The sequence below is a fragment of the Canis aureus genome, chromosome 11, assembly GCF_053574225.1.
Source record: "Canis aureus isolate CA01 chromosome 11, VMU_Caureus_v.1.0, whole genome shotgun sequence".
Lineage (NCBI taxonomy): Eukaryota > Metazoa > Chordata > Mammalia > Carnivora > Canidae > Canis > Canis aureus.
Window position 1 is genome coordinate 53,229,270 of NC_135621.1, and position 23,525 is coordinate 53,252,794.

At 42.4% G+C, this 23,525-nt stretch overlaps 2 protein-coding genes across 3 annotated transcripts in view; both read left to right on the forward strand.

The window, feature by feature from the left end:
• PPP1R21 (protein phosphatase 1 regulatory subunit 21) overlaps positions 1 to 11,787 on the forward strand; it is a 65,376-nt gene extending 53,589 nt beyond the window's left edge. Inside the window, exons 18-22 of the mRNA XM_077915322.1 lie at positions 3,651 to 3,683; positions 4,858 to 4,974; positions 7,574 to 7,672; positions 8,703 to 8,831; positions 11,122 to 11,787. Coding sequence (XP_077771448.1) covers positions 3,651 to 3,683; positions 4,858 to 4,974; positions 7,574 to 7,672; positions 8,703 to 8,831; positions 11,122 to 11,151 — 408 coding nt within the window. The 3' untranslated portion in view covers positions 11,152 to 11,787. The remainder of the gene's footprint in view (positions 1 to 3,650; positions 3,684 to 4,857; positions 4,975 to 7,573; positions 7,673 to 8,702; positions 8,832 to 11,121) is intronic.
• A 5,771-nt stretch (positions 11,788 to 17,558) lies between these two features.
• The window catches only part of STON1 (stonin 1), a 48,807-nt gene continuing 42,840 nt past the window's right edge, over positions 17,559 to 23,525 (forward strand). The window contains exon 1 of one of the 2 annotated variants that reach the window (XM_077915324.1): positions 17,559 to 17,633. The gene's annotated coding sequence lies outside the window, so the exon portion shown is untranslated. The remainder of the gene's footprint in view (positions 17,634 to 23,525) is intronic. The other variant, XM_077915323.1, reaches the window with a different exon arrangement.

Consider the following 23,525-nt stretch of genomic DNA (forward strand, 5'->3'; position numbering starts at 1 on the left):
TGCTGAGCACTGTTGGGCCATGAGTGATGATGATGATATTTGTGTTTGGTCAGTTTGGAAGTTGCCGTTACTTTAAGCAGTGTGTCCAGTGTGTCCAGTTTGCATCTGTGTACATGGCCTTGATCTGTTTGCATCTTTTAAGGGCCTCTTTCCCTCCACCAACCATCTAAGGTGCTATCGAAGTGCTTTTCCTAGAGTATATAACTGATTATGAACTCCCTTGTTTCTAGTTATCTGTAGAATATAATCCATTCATTTGTTTGGCATTTAAGGTATGTGGATACCTTTTCTAGATTACCTTTCTAGTCCTGTCTTCCACATTTCCTTTTTTTTTTTTTTAATTTTTTTTTAATTAAAAACAACAACAACAAAAAAAAACAAACCTCACGCGCCCCGTCCCCACTCTTCCACATTTCCTTGTACAAAGCCACACTGAGCTCTTCCCTGGTAACATTCTTTGGATTTATCCTTCCCTGTCTTTGTTTAAGCTGTTTCTTTTCCTATCTGTTCATCCATAACCCCTATCACCTATATACTCATGTGCTTTTGCCTTCCAGCTCCTTTTTCCTTCTCCTTGACTTCGCTGAATTCAGAATTCTGCCTATGATTTCAGGTACAGTTGAGGTGCCACATTCTCTGTGAACCCCTGGGCATTGTCTCTCATGGTCAGGATTAGAGAACCAAGACATGATTGGCCTCCTCATTTTTCACAGTTGGTCTTTGTTGCTTTCAATCTAAAGAAGCACGAGCATGGGTTGACATATATGGCGTGCTGTGGGGTCACAGAGCAGGCTGCTGGAGGGCTCAGGGAGGATGACACAGGAGAGGTAAAATGAATGGGTTTCAAAAGTGAACAGGAGTCCAAGGCAGGAGAAGAGTATTTCAGGCCAGGAGAAGGATCTTAACTACGTTAACCCTCCTTCCCTCTTGTACATGGAGGATTCCTAGCAAAAACAACCTCAGAGAACATTGGGATAAAAAAGTGATGGTGGGGCAGCCCGGGTGGCTCAGCGATTTAGCGCCACCTTCCGACCAGGACGTGATCCTGGAGACCAAGGATCAAAGTCCCACGTCGGCTCCCTCTGTGGAGCCTGCTTCTCCCTCTGCCTGTGTCTCTGCCTCTCTCTCTCTCTCTCTGTGTCTCTCATGAATAAATAAATAAAATCTTTAAAAAAAAAGTGATGTTTTCTGCCTTTCTTGATGTTTCTCTTTTTTAGCCTTTTATTCCCTTTTCCCCACCCCTAGTGAACTTCACTGAACTAAGTATGCAGCTATGTGACCTTCCATTTCTCTCATCTTCCTTTGGGTATTGGGAGCAAATCCGTGCCTTTTTTTTTTTTTTTTTTTTTTTTAAGATTTTATTTATTCATGAGAGACAGAGAGAGAGAGGCAGAGACATTGGTAGAGTGACAAGCAGGCTCCCTGCAGGAGCCCGATGCCAGACTCGACCCCAGGACTATGTGATCATGCGCTGAGCCGAAGGCAGACTCTCAACCACTGAGCCACCCAGGTGCCCCAAATCTGTGCCCATTTTAAAGTTAACTGACTGGCTAAGGAAGCTCATCCTACAATCCCCCAGAAGATTAGTTTGATTCAAGCACCTTGGGGCTGAAAAAGTTACATCAGATAGAAACTGATTATTTCTAACCCTATGGCACTTCAGTAATTGAATGCATAGTATTTGTCATTAAAGTACCTAATAGTGTAATTTGAGCTTTCAGCCACCTGCTGATTTATTGTAATAAAAGATGGCAGTAACCTCAAGAAAGAAAAAGCCACAGAATAATTCAAATTTCTGCTTCTTGCTAGAATTAAAAAGCATTCATAGAATTTTAAATATATGTTTTATGTATAAAGGGAGTACACGTACCTTGTAGATAATTAAAAACTACAGAAGGGTAAAGGAAGAGAAAAGTTGACATGCTCCTTGAATATCCAAGCAACTACCGTTAACATTTTTCCTGCAAAATTTCATGCGTGGTTGATACTGTGCTATATAAAATTTCAAATCTTTTAGAGTAATGTGGATACACAAACATTTATCTTATTATTAGAAATCTGAATAAACTTAGCTGTTGATTGCATAGTATTCTACATAAAATATGCCTTAGTTTACCTATAGGTGGACATTGGTTGTAATTTTTACTATATTAAATAGCATCTTTTATGCATAAGGCTTTTTCTGCATCTCAGATGATGACTTTGGGATGTATTTTCAGGGTTAGAACTTACTAGGTCAAAAGGCATATATGTTTTTGGGTTTCTTGGCCTTTTATTGCTAAGTTTTCTAAAAGGGCGTATCAGTTTACACTCCCATTAGCATCATATGAAGAAAATGTTGAAATTATGTACGTTAAGTTTTCCTTCCATTTATATAATACCATTCCTTTGTGGGTCTTGTGCTGTCACACATTCTTAAACCATAACCTGGGATGAGAGTAGATGCACACTCGGAATTTCTTTTGCCAAATGTAGTCATATTTGAATATATAAAATTAAATGATTGGTGTGTTACCATAAACAGTTTTTAACTAAAAGAGAAAGACTAATTGCTACTTCTGCTTCAGTGAATAGAAAATTATGGTTCTATTAAAAAAAAAAAGTCTTATAAACGATCCTTTTACAGTTAGGTGGGCATGACATTCATTAGCATTCACTCAGTTGATACACCGAGCACTGTTCAGAGTAATAACTCTTGAGATGATGTAGGATCCGTGAAAACTGTTTATTGGATGTCATCTGTGAGAGTATCAAAATCCACTGAAACTGAGTTTCTGAGTGTCCTGAAGTTATGGCGCCCAAGCACGTGCCTTTCCACTTTGGACAATAACCTGAAATCAGTATTCATGCCTATCTGGTTTTGAAATCTTACTCCACAAAAGCAAGCTTTAAAAAACTTGGCAGTACTTCAATGTGTCTGAAATTATATTTTCTTTTTCATTAATTTAAATCTGAAATTAATTCTTACTAAGGTCATAACATTATATCAAAAGTGTATTTCTTCTTTCTCCTTTCAGACTTTCAGCAGGGTGTTATTTGTGTTTTCTGTTTGTAATGTTCAGTTGTTATGGTCACCATAAAACTGTCTTTACCTCTCCTTGGCTACTGCTTTGGAAATAGGCATAGAAATGACAAGATGAGTCAAAGCTGTTCTCTCCCTCCCAGGCAATTAATTTGTTGAGTTTCAGTGAAAAGGACTACAGCATTTTGATAGAGGAAATAGTGATCATTATCCGTTACTGCCTCATGATGGAAATAGTGAATACAGTTAGCTGTCTGTAGGTACTGCTTCCTTGTAGTAAAAGATGATACAGGGGATCCCTGGGTGGCTCAGCGGTTTAGCGCCTGCCTTTGGCCCAGGGCGCAATCTTGGAGTCCCGGGATCGAGGTCCACGTCGGGCTCCCAGCATGGAGCCTGCTTCTCCCTCTGCCTGTGTCTCTGCTTCTCTCTCTCTCTCTCTCTCTCTCATGAATAAATAAATAAATAAAATATTTTTTAAAAAAAGATGATACAGGTGATCTAGAACTGCTCTTCCAGTGCACTTAAAAACGATGTGAACTGAAAAGAGAAAACATTACAAGGGTTGCAGCTGTTGTATTTGAAGTGAAAACAGTCTGTTCCAAAGATTTTTTTTCCTCTTCTGTTCTAGATTGGGATTTTAACCAGGACATCTGACAATGAGGTAATGTAATGTGTATTTGGCGTCACATTTGTTTGTAAATATTTGGCTGTGTGTTTGTTCACAAAGGCCTGCAAAAGTCAGCTTTGTCCAATTATTTTCTGACACTTCTTGCAAATGTGCAGCCAGTGTTTTTCTTCTCCATCCATGGATCCATGTTGCTTTTCTTTCTGGTTCTATTTTAACCGTCACCAACAAATTATAGCCTGTTTTTGTAATTGCCTTGTTGAACGGCTTGGCTTGGCTTGGCAGTTTGACAAGGTGTGGTGGGAGCTTGGCCATCAGCTTGCTGGCATTCCACATGAGGCTGGAGGCGTTAACCCTCCCAGTGGGCAGGCTGGGGAGCAGGACTTCTCGGGCCTTGACTGACATTGTGCTTGCTACTTCTTTCTGGCCCTCAAGTGTGTGAATCCTGAATATTTTGAAATATTATAAGATGTAACTTTATAAATAACTATAGAAGGAACACTGAAGGTACTCAACTTTCCACTCAGTGTGGCAAGCTGGTAAATATAGTTCAAGTAAGTTGGTAAATTCTCTTGATTTCCTTATTGGCCTTTTACTTGAGGTAATCTCAAACTTCTGTATCTATTTCTAAACTAAATTCAGTAGTGTACCATTGCTAGAGTGACTAGAAGAAACATTGGCTTGGGACAAGGGCCATAAACTGTTTATTATAGAAAGAGTTTAATTGGTTAGTGTGTTTAAGAGAATTAGAGCTGTCTTAAGATAATTTGGGAGGAAAAGAATGCTTGGATTTTAGGGGTTCCAGTAAATGCTCCCTTGCCCCCTGCTTTTTTCCACTTAGAGGAAGACTGGGGCATCAGATGGATGGAGATTTTGAAAGCCGGGTTTGTGGCTTATCAAAGCCAGATAGAGGGACATGGCCCCAGAGGTAGTGGGCCTCTCGGTGCTTCGCTGCTGCTCTCTTCTTTTGAAGTCACAACCTAATTCTGACATGGACAGGATGCTGAATAAGAGAAAGTTGGAATATACATTTATCTGGTTTGTTCCAAGTTTCTTTAAGGGGTTGGGAAACTGATTCCCCATCAGATTTTAAATGAAAATGTACAAAATGTCTTTTCTTCTTCTTCTTCTTCTAGGGTAATGGTCATCTATTCTAGAACTGCTTCATTTCACAGGCATTTATTTACTTAGTTATGTGTGCTCTGTTTAGGTTCCAGATGTGGAATCTCGTGAAGACTTAATTAAAAATCACTACATGGCAAGGATCATGGAATTGACATCTCAACTGCAGCTGGCTGACAGTAAGTCAGTGCACTTTTATGCAGAGGTGAGTGGAGAGTTAATTCTATTTGGTGGCTTTTCCCAATCCCGGCACGAATTAGGTCACTGTCCATGTCTCCTGCTGTTCTCTGGAAGGGAGATGTCTGTGTCTTTGTATCCATGTGAATTTGGTTGGAGTTCACATTGATTGGTCCATATTCAACCAAAAATCTTTATTTCCATAAATACAGGACTGATTTGTCATTTCCAAGTTACTGAAGGATAATTGAGAGACTTCTAGGTCTCCCTTCCTCTGGTCACATATGTTTGTAGTATTATTATTAGAGATTACTTGTTTTAGGGAATTAGAGGCAGGTAGACATTCACAAGTCAAGGAGTTTTCATGCAAAGAAATTAAAAAGCAAAATATGCCTGGTTCCTCTTCTTCTTTTTTTAATACTCTTTAATTTCTAAGTGACAAGTTGTAGAAATGAGTTCTTCTAAATGAGGAAATGAAAATTGTAACCTTTTTAAACCTTTGATATATAATCTTACTTTTTGTTACATTTTCTTCTTACCTAACCAAATAATTCATTTTCTTAGGAGAGTTAGAAAAACACTATGTAAGATACTCCATAAAATAATATACAGTTCATTAATTGCAAGGGAGAAAATGAAGGAAGAGAGTATAGAAATCAGAATAAGAGACAAATGATACAGAATGGCTGTCACTCAACATACAAAAATACCTGTAAGGTATCTGATTTAAAACTTTACGTTGGGGGATCCCTGGGTGGCTCAGTGGTTTGGTGCCTGCCTTTGGCCCAGGGCGTTGATCCTGGAGTCTCGGGATCAAGTCCCACATTTAGCTCCCTGCATAGAGCCTGCTTCTCCCCCTGTCTGTGTCTCTGCTTCTCTCTTTCTCTCTTTCTCTCTCTGTCTCTCATGAATAAATAAATAAAATCTTTAAAAATAAATAAATAAATAAATGAAATAAAACTTTATGTTAAAAGGTCAGTTATAGATGGCAGACGAGGAATTATAATGCTTTAAATTGTTAAAGAAATTGAGAAAGAAAAGACAACACCTTTTATTGGGATTGACTTTGTGATTTTTCTCCTGTACTGTGGACAGGGAATGGTTGATAGGAGGCCAGGTGCTGGAAGTGGGGAGGGGCTTTGCTTCTTTTTTTCTTGCTGAAATAAATAAATAATGTGTCTAGCTCCATGTTGTCCATAAGCCACCATTATGTACCTGTTTGTTGGATAACAGCTTGTTGGGCTGTAGAAAATGGGGAATGCAGCAAACTGGCTGACCTACAGTGGAGCTGCTAGGGATGCTGAACTTCTGAGCCATCGCTTTTGGGGTCCTGAGCTTCCTTCTGAGTTAGTGTCAGAGCCTTGATCGCCATCTTCATGAAGACCCATAGCTTGCAAAACTCTCTCTCTTTTCCAGGTTTGGTGCTGAGTACATAGTAGAAGTTTGGTTAATTTATGGTGGTTGATTTGACTGGCTGAACTTTCCTAAAATTCTCTTGTGAGGAATGAAATGAATAGCTGGGAAATATTTGAGGCTGTTTTACTTCCAAGAGATTTGGGTATCTTGGTAAATGTCTTCAGCACAATGTGCTACAAGAATTGTTACAGTGTCCTAGTTTTTCCTTGTTTATAAACAGGAAGTGGTGACCCCTCCAGACTTTACTGGAATGGTTAGTCTGGGTGGCTGATGTCGACACAGCATTGAGATGTGTCTCAACAGATTCTCCTGGTCAGTCTCATGGCCGGATCAGAAAATTTAGTGACCCTCTTAATGGCACACCATCTTTAAACAATAGCAAGAAACAGAATTTTCCTTTTTTTCTTCCTGATCAGCTCTGTCTCTTTGATAGAACCCCAAGGGAAGCCGCTGGGATCTTTGCATTCCTGCATTCACTTCATTTTCCCCATAGATCGAGTCTAATCTGTAGCCTGGGACTATAAAGCTTTTATTGTTCCTGTAATGTTGTCTCTAATAGAGGACTTAAAAGCACAAGAAAAGTGCCTTGGGATTCATATTGCATGGTTAGATGCCATTGATAACTTTTGAGATAACCACTTCTGTATTCATCCAGTGTGAATACAAATGAATCCTGGGTAAATGTAAAAAACTTCTTAAGGGGCACCTGGCTGGCTCAGTCAGTAGAATGTGTGACTCTTGATCTTGGGGTTGTGAGTTTGAGCCCCATGTTGGATGTAGAGTTTACTTAAAAATTAGATCTTTAGGGATGCCTGGGTGGCTCTCAGTGGTTGAGTGAGCATCTGCCTTTGGCTCAGGTAGTGATCCTGGGGTCTGGTATCGAGTCCCACATCAGGCTCCCCACAGAGAGCCTGCTTCTCCCTCTGTCTATGTCTCTGCCTCTCTGTGTGTCTCTCATGAATAAGTAAATAAAATCTTTAAAAAAAATTAAATCTTTAAAAAAAATTAAGTTTTTTTTATAACCTCTGGTCATGAGTGATTTGATGAAAAACCATGATGACCTTGGGTTGGTAGATTTTTTTTTTTTCCTTATTAAAGTGGTAAAGGGGAGACCACATCTCATGTGTACTTCAGTGTGTGGTATAGGCCTGAAGTGAATTTGGTTTGGGGAAATGACTCCTGAGATAATGGAATGTTTTCTGATTTAACAGTGCCGAGCACTCTCTAAGAGACTGGCCTTGGCTGAAAAGTCTAAAGAGGCACTGACAGAAGAGATGAAAGTAGCCGGTCAGAACATCAGTAGACTTCAGGTGAGTTCAGAAGTGGTACCTACATGGTGTTAATATGGTTTTCACTGGAAGTTCTTGGGCAGCAAAGTCAGCATTTCCTTTTTAAAGTAGTGGTGTTCGACCTCTAGACATACATATTTCTAACCACTTTATTTCTACCTCATTTTAAAGTAACATCTTACTTCTGTCAGGCAAAAAGTTGTATATTGCTTGTTTCTCTGACTTGATTTTATTTTAAATAGCTTTGTAGTCAGCACTTCTGTAATGATACTTATGTACCCACAGTCCTCCCTCCCCCTGTCCCCCCTGCTAATCCCTGTCATAGCAGGCTGGACACATGACTCTATTTCTTATTTTTACTGTTTCATAAAACTGACCTAAAGTGAAAGGTAGGGCTGCAAAATATTCCTCCTACTCACTGCTTTGTTTTAAAGCTTTGTCTCCAGAGAGCATCTATTAAATATAAATGTGATACAGGCAGAGAAAAAAACACATTAGCACAGTAACACCTGCTTCTTCCTAGTTTCAGATTAGTTTATCAGATTAGCTTGGAGCACAGGATTAGATTTTAAGGGGCTGGAGAGAGCAGAGAGATGGGAAGATAGACAAAGGTGCTTCTCCTCAGGGAGTCCTGGCCTGATTGCTGAGAGCCATGAGCCATCAGGTGCAGGGCTGGTGGGAACGTGCCGGAGACAGACTGGCCCACCCTACCAAAGGCTCTGAAAAACCTGAAGGAATTAGGAAAGATAATGGAGCCCTCTTGTTTTTCTGTGACAGTTTTATACCTGACATAGAAGGACAGTCTTTTTGGAAAGAAATTCAGAACATATTTTGAAGGCTGAATAGAAGAAAAACTCCCCCCTCCCCCCATATGTTTTAATTTTGTTCTCTTGTTAGGTCTGTGGCTTGTCCTTCATGTAAATTGATCAGATAGGCCATCTTGATGGGTTGCTTTTCTCAGATTCCTTCTGTAAATTAAAAAAACTCTGGAGTGGTGTGACTGTGGGGTTTTGATTTTTCTTTTTGCCCCCTCTGTTCTTTTGCCATTTAGGATGAGCTGACAACGACCAAGAGGAGTTATGAGGATCAATTAAGTATGATGAGTGACCACCTGTGCAGCATGAATGAGACATTATCTAAACAGAGAGAAGAGATTGACACACTGAAGATGTCCAGTAAGGTAGGAGAGGAGAGGAAAGGAGTCTGTCTGCAAAATAATATTTAATATGTAATATATTTAATATAAGGCATTTCATTGCTGTGCATTTCAGGGGCAAAGTTTAAGAAGTTTAAAGGGGTTTTAAATGCTTTTTCTTCATATCATTTGTCCTCTTATCCAAAAGTAAAATTGAGTTTCTTTGAGTTATAAGTTAAGGGGAGGTTTCACCTCTAGAAGGCCTAATACTATGTCCTTTTTTGGGGGCACTTTTGGCATTTCTGCTACTATTTTATCATTTAGGGGGACTTTTAGGGAGGCTATGATGGGGATTATTATTTTTTTTCTTTATATGAGTCTAAAATGGTGCTATTGAAGAGTAAATAACCTTCTTTAGCAGATTTATTTTCATACACATCCATATAACCTAGGAATGTCTTGTCCCTTTCCAGAAATTCTTTAGATTTCATTTCCCATGAAGCCGCTGCTTGTCAAGGCTGGGGTCAATAGATACTAGTAGTACCTGTATGTTGAAGTGCATATCTACATATCCTATATCTGTTGTAACATATATGCTTTTTTACCGTGAAAGTTAGGCTTCAGGAAGTCAGGAACTTGGTTTCATGCATCATCTCAGATGTTTAGCACATTTTGTAACTCAGACAGTATGTACTACTGCCAGCAGGGGTTTATTGTCTCTAACCTGTGCTCTTTGAAATCTACTGTTGCCTCTTATTGACCTAGTATCCACCTATTGAGGTCCTTCTATGTGCTGGCACTGCAGAAGAAATAGAGATGAACACACTATAGCTTTATTTTAGCATTAGCTAGGGTGGTGAGGGCAGTGTTCTGCTCAGTTGGTGTCTCCTTGGAGATACGTCACGTGAGTGTGTTGGAATCTGCATTATGTAATATTGTTTTGATATTGATTGGCCTCTGGCTACTTTGGAGAGAGCAAGAGAGTGTCTGATACTTTCCTGGGGCATCTTGTGGTTATTGTAGCCAGACAGTGTGGTTTTGATTATGATTCTCCAGTTACTGGTGCTTCAGGAACGAGCTTGGAGGTGTTGAGTCAGTCCTCTTGAATCTTGCCTCCTGCAACTCCCTTGGCCTCTTTCTTGATGTTCCAGCGGGACAACAGCTAGTTCATAGGTTATATTCCTAGTCCTTGTAGACAGCACGACATTACTGTGAATATTAGGAGAAATCCTGTTTTAGCACCTAACATTTGGAAAGAAGTATCAGGGGATATAGGGGTCTTTTCAGACTCCAGAATTGCAGGAGGCATTTGGTTCGGAATTGAGAAGGGTTAATGTTGAGTTTAGCAAGGTTCATTGTCCCAAAGGAAGCTATATTGTAGCTACTTTAGCAGTTAGGAAACTTTCAAGTCCTCTCAGAACTTTTTAATCTAATTCCTAAAATATCTATTATTAATAAAACACAGAGCTCATTTATTTTGTTAACCTTGATATGATCATTCTATGATCCCTGTATTTTGCGCTCTTCCCTACCCGGTTTGTTAGTAATATAGATTGCTAGAGCATCATCTTATGGCCAACTTGACATGATCTCCATTGGATGCCAAGTAAACATCTTGGAACCATTCATTGGCTATCATCTTGTTATTAATGCTTGTGTTCTGCAAGCATTAACCATACACATGACAGGAATGTATTTGTACCTAACAGCTAAGTAAGGAATTTAGTTACTATGTTTTTCTAAAAAGTGAACTTCTCCAGAAAGAAGTTACCTAAAACTGGAAAGTCCAGATCTCCATATGTGGGGGGATTGGAGATGAGTTATGACGTCTGCACCTAGCTCATTTCCAGCCAGTCTGAGCTTCCTTTTTCAGATCATTACCCCTGTGTTAGTTGGCACATATTCAAAATTAGTATCTATTAAGACCTTTAGAAGGTATCTATTAAGCAACAAAGAAACATGTTCAGGCTAAAAGTTTTTATTCAGTGTCTGAAATCAATAAACTCCCTGTCTTTGGAACAAAACGAATATTTGAGGCTTGAATAAATCCAGGATAGCTTTGTTTTCTTCCTTTGTTGCCGATCCTCAGCCCTGGGGTGTAGAGGGGGCGGTACGGGGGTGGGATAGGGTCCCAGGAAATAGAGAGTCCGGGAGTTAAAAGTAACTGCTTTTTGATTACTGAATGAAACCAATGCAAGGTTATCAGCTGTTCTCCCTCTTGGAAGCTAAAGTTTTCCAAAGTGAAGTATGGCCTTCCAGACAGCTTGGCCTATAAACTAGGGAGTTATTTTTCTAGAAGTTTGTGTTCTTATTGTTGATATTTTTCTTTGCACAGGGAAATTCTAAAAAGAACAAGAGTCGATAGTTTACACATAGATGGTTGGCGACTTCTTTCCAAAGCTGCTACTGTTGCACGGAGCTACAGGACCCAGACCCCTTGTCCAGTGTCCAGTGCTGGCCGCCTTCAGGAAGCTGGGGTGTTGTTGGACCTAGTAAACTAGTCAGTGTTGTAAATGGCCTTGAAACATTTAAAATATATTTGTAACCAGTAAGGCAAATACAGAATTTAATGTTGACAGTAAAATGGAGAACAATACATGTACCATGGATATTGTAGGTTTCCTTAATGCTGTTTTTACTGTGCACTTTTTAAAATTAGGTTTTAATTTCAGTATGTAAGAACAACAAATATTTTGTATATTTTCAAACTCAATTATATGGTAATCGATTTGGTATCTATGGAATAGATCTATGTTTCTGGATAAAATGCTTAAATTGTCCAACTGTCATGACTTCTTGCTATAATTGAAAGCAGTCTCCAGATTCTTTTTGAAGACTTATTCATAGTCTGTCTCTCTCTCTCTCTCCAGAGGGGGTGGGTCTTGCAAACTTAACTTCAGATCTTGTGGGTTTATCATTGTCTTCAGCTCTTCAGTACCTTCTCTGTGTTGGAATAATAGCTTAAGGAAATTGATGTCAATAAATTCGTACTTACATCAAACTTTCAGGCTATGAAAATTTGATAAGGGAAACTGAAACCTATTAAACTATGTTTTACAAAATTTACAAAATCCCAGTTGGCTTAGATATAACCTTTCTAATTCCCTAGATTGTCACAATTGTCTGGTTAATCCTTTATTACAGCTTTTGAGTTTTGCCTCAACAGGCACCTGCGACCATACCTCAGGCTCCTGTTGGTTTAGTTCATCAACATTGTATCATTTCAGTGTAAACCTCAGGGCTGTTTCTCCAGCATTCCCTAAATATATCACTCTTCTCAGCTGCTTGTACCAGCCCATTTCACCCCATGTGCAAGTCCCCAGATTTGCTCAGGTGTTCCTAAAACCCCACCTCCCCACCTGCTTTGAGCCTCCTCTCTATCTAGCCAGTTGCTAGTCCCCCTCCAAGGTGCTTTATTCTGGTTTCCTGAGAGCTCATCATCAGCTCCCTCTGTGCTCAGCACAAAGGCCAGTTCTATGGCCTCAGCCTGTATAGCCTCTGCTGTCTGCTATAGAGAGAGGCCTGGTCCTCACAGTGAGGACAGTGTTGGGATCCTGGTTTGGGGACCTCTGAGTGAATCAACTCAGTCCCATTCTGCTCAGCCTGTCCAGGCTTGGCTCCTTAGCCTTTCTGTTTTCGTGATTTAGTCATCTCCCCTTCTCTTACAGCTGAACCAGCTGTTTTTCACTGCAGCTGAGCCTAGGCCCCCAGTCCCTGTGGGAAAAGACCGAAGAACCATTCTGATGAGCTCCCTTCTAAACCTAGGCTTTCCAGGTCCTGCCAGGCCTTTAGTGTTACAGTGCCAGTCCTCGTGGCATTTCTGGTCTGTTTTTAGGCCTCTTTTGGAGGGTTTGGGACAGAGAAGTCCTTCCCATGACTGCCTTATCCCTCTCCTTACCACCATAGCCCACCTCTCAAGAGACGTGCCTCTTCTTGTCAAGGACTCTCAGGACCTGGGGAGTGCAGAGTGAGAGGCAATTCTAGTCTAGGCACAGAATCGAGACTTGGATGCCTGAAGTCCATGTAGGATTGAAACTAAAAAGGAAAAAAGGCTTGTTGAGAATTTGGAAAATGAGGAAAAGTATCAAGAGGAGTGTATATCTCTCAGTAGAGATTCAGCTATTGACATTATTTATTCTTGCTCTTTTTTCATGCATACATAAAGATGTATAGTTTTCATTAAAATTGAGATTATATGAAATTCCAAATTAAAAAAAAGCTCTTTAATAGGAAAGGGTAGTGGTTGGTTAGCCGGCTACACAACTTGAGGGGGCACTGTTCTCATGTGCAGCCTGGGCCAGGTTAAGATCCTCCGGGCACAGCTTGAGAAACTGATGAATAGCCTGTGTCTTGTTTTGCCCTTTTGTTATTTTTTTTAAGATTTTTTTTATTTATTCTTGAGACACACAGAGAGAGGCAGAGACATAAGCAGAAGGAGAAGCAGGCTCCCCACAAGAAGCCTGATGCAGGACTCCATCCCAGGACTCCAGGATCAAGCCCTGAGCTGAAGGCAGACTCTCAACTGCTGAGCCACCCGGGTGCCCCTAAACTAACATACTTTTAATAACATGACCACTTTCCAAATTCATTATCCGTCAAAACAAAAACTCAGCTACACTATTTCTGAATAAAAATGTGAGGAAAAAAATAAGTAGAATGAGGAGCCAGTTAGCTAAGAGAGCCAGCAAAACAGAGGGAAAAAAAAACCCTCTTTCCACAGGACTATGAATTAAAGCCTTCTTTATAATAAAAATCCCCAGACAGAAAAATGTGCGGTTTATAGTTTTGTTTTATGCAGCATTAAACCTGGAAGCTGCTTCCAGCTCTTGAAAGGCTTCAGACTCCTCTGTAACTTTAACATATGAAGAGAGCAACTTGGTTGGTGATGGCTAAGAAACCATCTGGCAGAGCCACCCTGACAAGGAGGAGTCTGTTCTGTGATAGAGGAGGAAGCTTCTGTTCTCGGCTAAGGGCCATGTCCTCAGACACCATGGTGATAAATGGAAAGCTTGTCAGTAGATGGTTGCCTGTGCCTTAAATTTTTAAGCAGTTTAGTAATTAGCTCCAAATTAGGAAATTAACTGGCAATCAGAGCATTAGGGCAGGAAAACCCATTATAGCTCTTCCAAATCTTTGAAAGAAAAGGCTATTGAGCGTCAAAATAACTGTTTTCATAAGGAGGGGATTAGAAGATTTGACTCTGAGTGGAAACAGGCTGGGGGCTACTGTCTTGTCTGTGGGCCTAGGGTCTCGAAGGCACCTCCCCCACTTCCAACCTTTTTGTTTGTTTTACCAGGAGCTTTAATCTGAACTCAACCTCCCTGCTCCCTAAACACCAGTGGAATAGCTGAGTAGTGACATACCATAGGTCCAAGAATAGAAACCACACAGTTCAGTTAACTAACAAAGAACAAAATGTCACTCATGGCTTGCTCAGATGCTAAGGAATATTCACCCTCTTCTTCAGCTTTCTTTTATTTCTTCAGGACACCTTTTCTGTTAAACTATCAACATAGCTCATGCAGTCATCATGATGTGTGCTGTCTCCTGAGCAGCTACAGATGCCATGAGGCAAGAACCATGCTTTTATCCATGCTTTCCCACTGTGCCCAGCAGAAGGTTTTGTAGCAGGCAGCCAGTAAATAATAATTGGAAACATTTGAGGAAGCAGGCACTGGCCACCTGTAGCTCAAGTTGCAGCTAAGAGTGTCCCATATCCAGAACAAAGGAGAGCCAACCTTGGGCCATTCTGAAGTAAGTGACCAACCCTGTGATTATCATTGATTTTGATTGACAATGAAGATTTATCTCTAGAAATTATCCAAAGAGTATTCAGGTCTCCTCATGGAAAAAGTTGTTTAAAAATAGTGTGTTGTTCAGACATCAGGTCAGAATGCATCATGTATGTAGAATGGTGATATTTTTTCCCCTGTTTCATTTTCACTTTTGTTGAAGCCATCCACTTGGTAATATTTTTTTGAATATGGTTTTCCAAAAGCCTTCCCTCTATCTTGAATGCATGTTGTAATATAAATAGAGATTTGTATGGTTTTTAGAGAGGAATGTTTTTATCAAGCATTTAGGGCTAAGCTTGTCCTAAATCTGAAGTACTCACTTTTTCCAACCATGTCCCCTGCAGGCATTTCTGCAAACCGGTTTGAATTTATATTAATTGATCCTGACTGTTTCAGCTGATTTGAGTTTTGTAGAATTCCAAGTTTAATCTACCAGGTCATATCTACAGACACTTTGGGGACCTTTTGTTAAACAGCATGGAAGTTTTAAATGATTTCTGTGAAAAGGCTGCCAGGAAAAGAAAAATTGTTAATAAAAAGGAGAATGAGTTAGTCTGAGAGTCTACTTACTGCAGAGCAAGGGAAAGAACAGGAAGTGGAGTAAAATGGGCTCCCTGCTGGTGATAGAAGGCTGTGGTAGTTTAGCTCTTGAGGCCAGGCTGAGCTATTTACCACCAGATTTGGATACAATGAGGCATTTCCAGAAGGGAGTCTTTGGAAAGATGTGGTGGAGTTACAAGAAAGAAGTCTATGTGTGAAAGTGGCCATCTTTGGGGCAACGTTGAGTCACACAGAACAGGGAGGGACAGTCCCTTGTGAAGATAAGTGGTTTTCTACCAACTATATTTGGTCTTTAGAAAATGAAGGTCCTATCGAGTGTCAAAGTTTCCAAAGAGATTTTTTCCACCAGGTGGGCAACCTACTATTATTCAAAGCCGTATTACTTACTCAAAGATGGTAGAATTAAAAAGGTGCCCTCATAATTCTATTTAAATGCAGTGATGATTGTCATTTGTCAAGTGTGGTATCGTTTCCTGTAGGAGTCCTTTCTCAGGTTGTTACCTGAGCATTTTCTGAGATGGGCCGGCCTCCCCAGAAGGCCTCCTGGCTCGCTCACAGTACAGAGGAGGTTGTTTGGAGCTTCAGCCAGAATGCCCAGGGTCAAGGCACCTTTTTCCTCCCTTCCTCTGCTTCTTTCTTCGTTAGTGCTTACTCTGCACCTCTCTCGGCTCCTCACCAGAAGGCTGACTTGGGGCCATTACCTGTCTGGTTCCACAGAATAGTCTCTGAGAAGCTACCTGTCAGTTGACTTACTGTTCTCTCTCTTGCCCTTCTTCAACCCTTGACGGTCAGTGAGATGGAAGCTGGAGGAAATAAAAGAGGAGGACCCAGGCCCTTTTTCTGTTCCCTGAGGGTGTTTTAAACATAAACAAACTAGAAATTTTATCTGAGAATACAAGTATCCTAAATACATCCTGGTGATGACTTCAGGCATGCCTGTGCCCTCTCTGAATGTAGTTTCAGGCTGGTGGTTGAATAATATACTGAATATCTTTTCTGTTTCACCAAGGAACTCCATCCAAGGTCAGAAACAAGCCTACACCTGAAAGCATTTAAAAGAGAATCACATTGCTATGCAAAGGCAAGGAAGTGTCAACGGAATTCCCTCATTTCCTTTCTACCATCCAGGCATAGCATTTCAGGTTGACATACATGTTCATTAGTGCCTTCTAAGTCCTGTCCTTGGACTTCAGCTCTTTCTTTCCAGATAGTTTGTCTTTCAGACTGTTGAGTCAATATTCTTCAGTGGCCATTTTGAGTTCACAGAATTTACTGGTACCTATTGTATGCCAGGCTCTGGGAATACAAAAGTGAACAGGACACCACCTGGATCAAAATAGTCCTTTGGTTAAAAATGTTCAGGGTTTCCTCTTTTCTGCCAGTTTCACCTTTCCATCCAAACATTTCCCACCTCCTCTAAGCTTTCCAGTCTTTCCAGCCTCCAAAGCACCAGGCCCACGGTCTGGAATGTCCTCCTTCCTCCCCGTACTGAGTCTGTTCAAACCCAGTCCAGGCCTCCCATCCTGGGGTTGGATGTCCCTCCAGGATAAAAGGCACAGGCACTCCTTTCATTCTGACTGATTCCCAGTGAAGCAGCCTCACTTGTGTAAGAGGCTGAGATGCCAAATGACTTGCTTGGAGTCAACTCTTAGCAGGTGATGGAATAGGGACTAGAAGCCACCCTCAAACCGGCCTTGGGAGGACAGCTCCCCTTCTCTTCTGTACTCTGCAGGCAGCTCCTAGGAGGCATCTGTAAATATTTACCTCCTGCCCCATCCACACAGCTTGACCCCTCACAAGCCGTGCAGTGTCCTCCTCCTAGGTACTGACTCACCCAGCAAGCCGAGGTCCTGTCTCAGGACCTTTCACTTACCCTGACAAGGGCTGGTCCTCAACTGAAGGGAAAAGAGGAGGCACTCAATAGGGGGTTCAAAAATGATTCTTTAGTTTCCAAATCACAAGAGAAAAACCAAACAAAGCCTTAATGAAGCAACGTGGAAAGCATGACCACAAAGACACCCTGCCTCCATCATCCCACCACTCAGAGATGGTGACAAAGGCCCAGAAAGTGCAGGTTGGCTGCCTAGGGTCCCAGCCTTCTGCTTCAGGGGGGCGTCCTACACTCCTCTGCTGCCGCTGACCTACTCCCGTCTCCAACTTCTGTTGGAGGGAGCATGCTCTTGCCCCCTTGGAGGCCAGAGACTCAGGGGAAGGAAGATGCCCCGGAGGGAAGAGAATGGAGAATCGGACACCAGAAGGACTTTGGGGGGATCCCGGGCGGGGAAAGAGGGAGTGAGGAGAGAAGGGGGGCCGGCGGGGGGCGGGGCGGGGCGGGGCCCGGAGTCTCCGCGGAGTGGCCGCCCCCTCCCCGCCCCGCGGCTGCGGCGGCTCCGGGCCCTCCCCTCCCCCTCCCCCCCTCCCCTCCCCTCCCCCTGCTCCTCCTCCGGCGTGGATGGCGGCGGCCGGAGTCGGAGCCCCAGCAGCGCTGCCGGTGAGTGGCTGGCCCCAGGGGACGGTCGGGGAGGCTTGGGGATCCCCCTGTCCGGGGCGGGCCACCCCCTCGGCTGGGAAAGTTTGCGGCGGGGAACTCGGGCGCCCCCGGCTCGCGGGCATCTCCGGGCTCGCCGGCGCCCCGCGCGGGTCCCCACCGCCGTCCCCCGCCCCCGCCGCCCCGGGGTGCCCCGGGCGGGCCCCACCGGCCTTCGCCCTGCACCCGGTCCCTGGGGGCGCCGGGACCCGGGCCGGCCCTAAAGACGCGCAAAACTCCAACAGCAGAGAAAAGAACCCAGCGCCCTTCCGAGGCGGGGGCCGGGGCTCGTAGCACTCCCCGACCCCAGAGGCCCCTCCCTCGGGGCTGTGGGGCCCCCTCCAGCGCCGGCGGCCGGGACCCGGGTCGCGGGGCCGCAGGGGCCTCGCTCCGTCCCCGGGTGTGCTGCTGGGTGCCCCGGGCTCACGGGCTCACGCGCGTCCTGGGGGTCCCGGGGCAGACGAACGTACGTTCCCTCCTTAGGATTTTACTATTCGGTTGGTTGGACAGGTTTGCCTCCCCTCCCCCCCCCTTTTTTTTGCTTTTCCAACTCTCCTTCCTGAATAATGTGACTTCATGTAATTAGTCTTTTTAATTCCGAAAAAAATTAAAAGCCGGGAAAAAACAATAGAAAAGAAAGGAGGTAAAAAAGATGCTTGCGAAAAATCCGGAGCAGAACCTGATCTCTGCAGAAGTGCTTCGTTCCCCGCCCAGCTGTCGTCGGGAGGTGGGGGTCCGAGGGCTCCCGGTCAGGCTGCCCCCGCCCCGCCGCGGGGCCTCCCCCAGCCCCAGGTGTGACCCGCCCTCCGGGCGCCCCCGCGGGCTCCCCAGCCCCCCCCCCCCCCCAGGCTGCGCAAGAGCTGAAATGAGCAGGACCACAGAGGGGAAAACAGCCTCGCTTGGAGGCTGCTGCTCTAGCTTGCCTCCGACTGGGTGGCGAATGTTTAGTTCATTTGTGCGGTTTTATGTCTGGTCTCTTTCGGGTTGAATCAGTGTTTCCGTGGCAGGCTTCGTCCTCTGGGTGCTGAGGAGGGAGGAGCTCGTTAATTCTCGGATGGGTCTGGACCCATCAAGCCTGGCATCTGGAGGGGTTTGGTTGGGTTTGGTTTTAGGGACCGATCTGGGTTGGTAAGGCCAGCCTCTGCCCACTCAGAACTGGAGGGAGGTGGGAGGGAGCCCGGCTGGGGTTTGTGTCCACATGACTTGGAGGAAGAACAATCTTTCCTGAGGAGTGAGCTGTGTGAGCAGAACCACAGGGGGTGTTGAACTTTTATTGTTTTCAGGGAGAAAGCTCTTTTCAAGAACTGGAGGCATTCCCCTTTTCTGTGTGAACACTACATATGGTTGTAACAAATGTATTAAGGTCAGGTGCTGAGCAACCTGTCAAAACTGGTCAAGGGATTGAACCATTTGGAAATAGAGTTGTTTTTTTGTTTGTTTGTTTGTTTTAAGATTTTTATTTATTTATTTGAAAGAGAGAGAGAATGCAAGCACGGGCCTGGAAGGTGCGGAAGGAACAGAGAGAAGAGAGGGACAAAGAGACTCCCCACTGAGAGGGACAAACAGACTCCTCACTGAGTAGCCGGACTTGACTTGGGGGGGTGGGGGGATGATCCATCCCAGGACCCAAGATCCTGACCTGAACTGCAGTCAGCAGCTTAACCAAGGGAGTCACCCATGTGCTCTGGAAATAGATTTCTTAAAAAAAAAAAAAAAAGAATTCATTGGAAATACAGGAATTTACTTTAAAAAGGATGTAATTCATTTTCTCCACTAATTCAGCTTGACAGTTCCCCATTAGTTTGAATCAGTAAGGTTTTACTGTGGTCTCAAAATGTCACTGATAAGAAGTGTTGTTAACTCCCATTCAAGTAGAAAGCCTGTAAGTCTTGAACTTGTTTGTCCCTGTTAGTTAGAAAAACAATGCACTCAGATAAAAATCTTTTGTTTCTTCCTCTTCCTGAGAATTTTTAATAGTGTGTTTACTGCTTTAGAAGTCAGCCTTATGCTGTTGGGAGAGAAATTGCCTTTCTGCCTTATTAAGCTTTCGTGCCACTTCATGCAATCCTGAACTGGGTGTTTCGTCATCTGTCACAAGTGTTGGCTGTGCAGCCGGACAGGCTGTCCTGCATGATGGGGACATAGTGAAGGCCAGTCCAGTGGAGGCTAAGAAGCAGTTAGTCTGGATGGCAAGAAGAAACTGCATCCCCAATTAGCCAATAGAAAGCAGCCAGTTATCAGCTGGAGGGTCGGATGGGTTGGAAGTACATGAAGTGTGGGGTCTGCAGAGCAGAAGGAGGGCAGGGACTGTTAAGAAGTAAAATAACCCAAACGATGTGGCCTTTCAAAATCATACCGTATAAGAATACAGAATTACACAGAACATCCTTAGGGTGTGTTGTGAAGTTTTAAAAGCAAGTTATGGAATAGAAAGCACTGTACTCTCACTCTTTGAAAATATATCCAGAAAATATTGGGATTCTATACATCTAAGTGGATGGTGGGATTATAGGTGTTTTTGAGTTTTTTTTGTGCTTGGCAGTATTTGTCAAAAAATTTTTTTTTCAGTGGTAATAGCAGACATTTATTGAGTACAAAGCACTTGCATATGGTGTTTCATTTCAAAACTCTGTGAGGTAAGTACTGTTATTATTCTCATGAAACTATTATTCTCATGTGACTAAAATCAGAGGGGTAACTTGTCAGCATTGCATAGCCACGATGTGCTAGAATCAGATCTTGGATTCAGGTCAGTGCCCAAAGTCTGTACATCTCAATCACTACTGTGTACCATCGTCCAGCAATATATTCTTCATATTATTTTAATTATAAGGAAAAAATATATAGAAAAGGGAAGGCAAAGTATTTTGTACTTTTACTAAGAACTGATATTTTAGTTAATTATAAAATGTCTGTCTTCCATCTCTTCTGTCTCTCATTGTCACTTCTCTTCGGAAGTCCTTGGAAATTGCTCTAGACTTAGCCAGAGGTAGCTCATCTTCCCTTGGGAGCCCGCTGTACCCACAAAAGGTCTCCTGAATTCATCAGAAGCTTCCCAGGCAGCCTAGAGTTCAGGAACTCCATGGGATCCTAGGGCAGTCCTGGTAGAAGGCAGGATTTTTAAAGTAGTTAAAGCAATTTATGTCTTCAGAGCCCTGCCAGTATGGGCTTTCATTGCTCTTGGCATTGTCTGGGAAGTGTGAGGCATAAGAAGACCCAGGGAAATCTTCCAGGCTCCCATCGACCTCTGTATTACATGGAATCTCAGGGTGGGTAGGTCAGAGATTTACCATGGAACAGGAAAGGGAGAGAACAGCTTATTCCCTCTTGATGCTTATTACTTTGAAAACACAATCATAAATTATTTTTTGGAAGCCTGGCTATGTGAGTGATCCCATGCATTGGCAAAATGAATTGATTTAGTGGAGGTGGCAATATTTAGTGTGAGGGATTCTGGGGCAGTCTGGGAAAAAAGGCCCACATCCTAAACCACCAGGTACCCTCACGGGCAGCCAGAGGTCACCTTATCCATTCTCCTCCTGGAAAACACCTAAAGATCCCCAGAAGCCTGGGCTTTTTTTTTTTTTTTTTTTAAACACATTCAAATAATACACCTTAAGTAGGAGACTTTATCTCTTATATTCTTCAAGGAAGAGATTCTGGAAGGCTGATGCTTCTAAATCATGTTGTTGAAAAAAACAATTGTAAGAGTCAGGGACTTCTTTCTCAAATTATTTTACTTGGACCAATGTCTTAGATCTTGTTTGTATCCACTTAATTATGTGGGAAAGGTCTTTAAGGTCTCAGGGTCAGGAATGGTTCTTGTGAGCAATTTGGCTGTTTTGTTTTGTGGATGCTGTGAGTACTTTCATTGACATTTCCTGTTTCTTATTTGGCCCACAGGAAGCACAAAGCCAACTTAGTGGCTTATATACATGCTTTAGCATGTATATAAGGTGTTATTAGATACCTTGTATTTTCTGCCTATATTTTTCCTTCAGTCCCACTTTTCTTAACTACTTTATAGCACCCCTCAGAGATATTGTAGATTTGGTTCTGGACCACTTGCAGTAAAGGGAGTATTGGAGGGGCGCCTGGTTGGCTCAGTTGGTTAAGGGTCTGACATGTGGCTTTGGCTCAGTTTCTGATCTCGGGATTCTAGGATCCAGCCCCACACTGGGCTCTGCGCTCAGTGTGGAATCTCCTTAAGATTCTCTTCTCTCTCTGCCCTAATCCCCATGGTCAATCTCCTCTCTCTCAAAATAAATAAATAAAATATTTTTTAAAAAAGTGAATATTACAATAAAGGGATCCAGATGAATTTTTTGGCTTTCCAGTGCATAAAAAAGTTGTGTTTACATTATATTAAGTATGCAATACGATTATGTCTAAAAAAAATGTACATACCTTAAATTAAGAAAATACTTGCGATCCCTGGGTGGCGCAGCAGTTTGGCGCCTGCCTTTGGCCCAGGGCACAATCCTGGAGACCCGGGATCGAATCCCACATCGGGCTCCGGGTGCATGGAGCCTGCTTCTCCCTCTGCCTGTGTCTCTGCCTCTCTCTCTGTGACTATCATAAATAAATAAAAATTAAAAAAAAAAAAAAAGAAAATACTTTATTGCTAAAAAATGCTATCATTTGAGCTTTCAGTGAGTAGTAATCACTAATCACAGATCACCATAACAAATATAATAATCATGAAAAATTTTGAGGGGTGCCTGGGTGACTCAGTCAGTTTAACATCCAACTCTTAGTTTCGGGTCAGGTCATGATCTCATGAGTTGTGGGATTGAGCCCCAAATCTGTCTCTCTGCTCAGCAGGGAGTCTGCTTGAAAATTCTCTCCCTCTGCCCCTCCCCTCACTCTCTCAAATAAATGAATAAATCTTTAAAAAAATAATAATGAAAAAGTTTGAAATATTGTGAGAATTACCAAAATGTGACACAAGGACATATAAGCAAATGTTGCAAAAATGGTGCCGATAGACTTGTTTTATGCAGGATTGCTGCAGGCCTTCAATTTGTAAAGAATGCAGTTATCTGCAAAGTGCAATTAAAACAGGTTTCCCTGTACACTGTTTTGTTTTATTTATTCAATGCATTTTGGAGACTGCTACTTTGATGCCCCATTTCTTCCGAGTTCATTTTTCTCATGTGAATTTAGTTCTTTCATAAAAGGGCTTTGGTAAACTTGAAAGTATTGATATTCCTGAAAATGTCTTTATTTTGCTCTTACAAAGGAGAGTTTGAGTGTAGAATTTTTTAGACTTACAATGATTTCCCCTGAGTACTTGGAAGATATTACTCCATTGTCTTGCATCTGTTGCTATTCCTAAGGGTACCAAGTAACCTTGGGCAAGTTACCTGATTTCTCTCAGTCTCCTTGTCTAAAAAATAGATAATGATATCCACTTCAAGGATAATTGTGAAAAGATAATGTATACAAAATGTTAGAAAAGTGCCTGCCATACAAGGAAGCACCCGTTAATTGCTAGCTCTTACAATTGCTTTTATATTTTTTTCATAATTTCTTGGCTTCCTTGGATTTTCCTAGTTCATAAAAATGTTAGTTTGTCTAGTTGCACGTAAAGACAAAATCATGTTGGGATTTTTTTTTTTAATTGAAATTGCATTCACATTATATCCCAAGGAACTGATACCTTTACAATATTAGGTCTTCCCATCTCCTTTTATTCAGGTGGATGGTGACTGGTAATTTTTCCCTATAAATGGCTTACACGACTTTTTCTATGGGTTTTGTTGATATTTTAGAGGATATCTTTTTCCTTTTCTTTTTTTATGATATCTTTTTCTTATTTTCAAGTTGGCCATTTGCTTGCCCATGGAAACATTT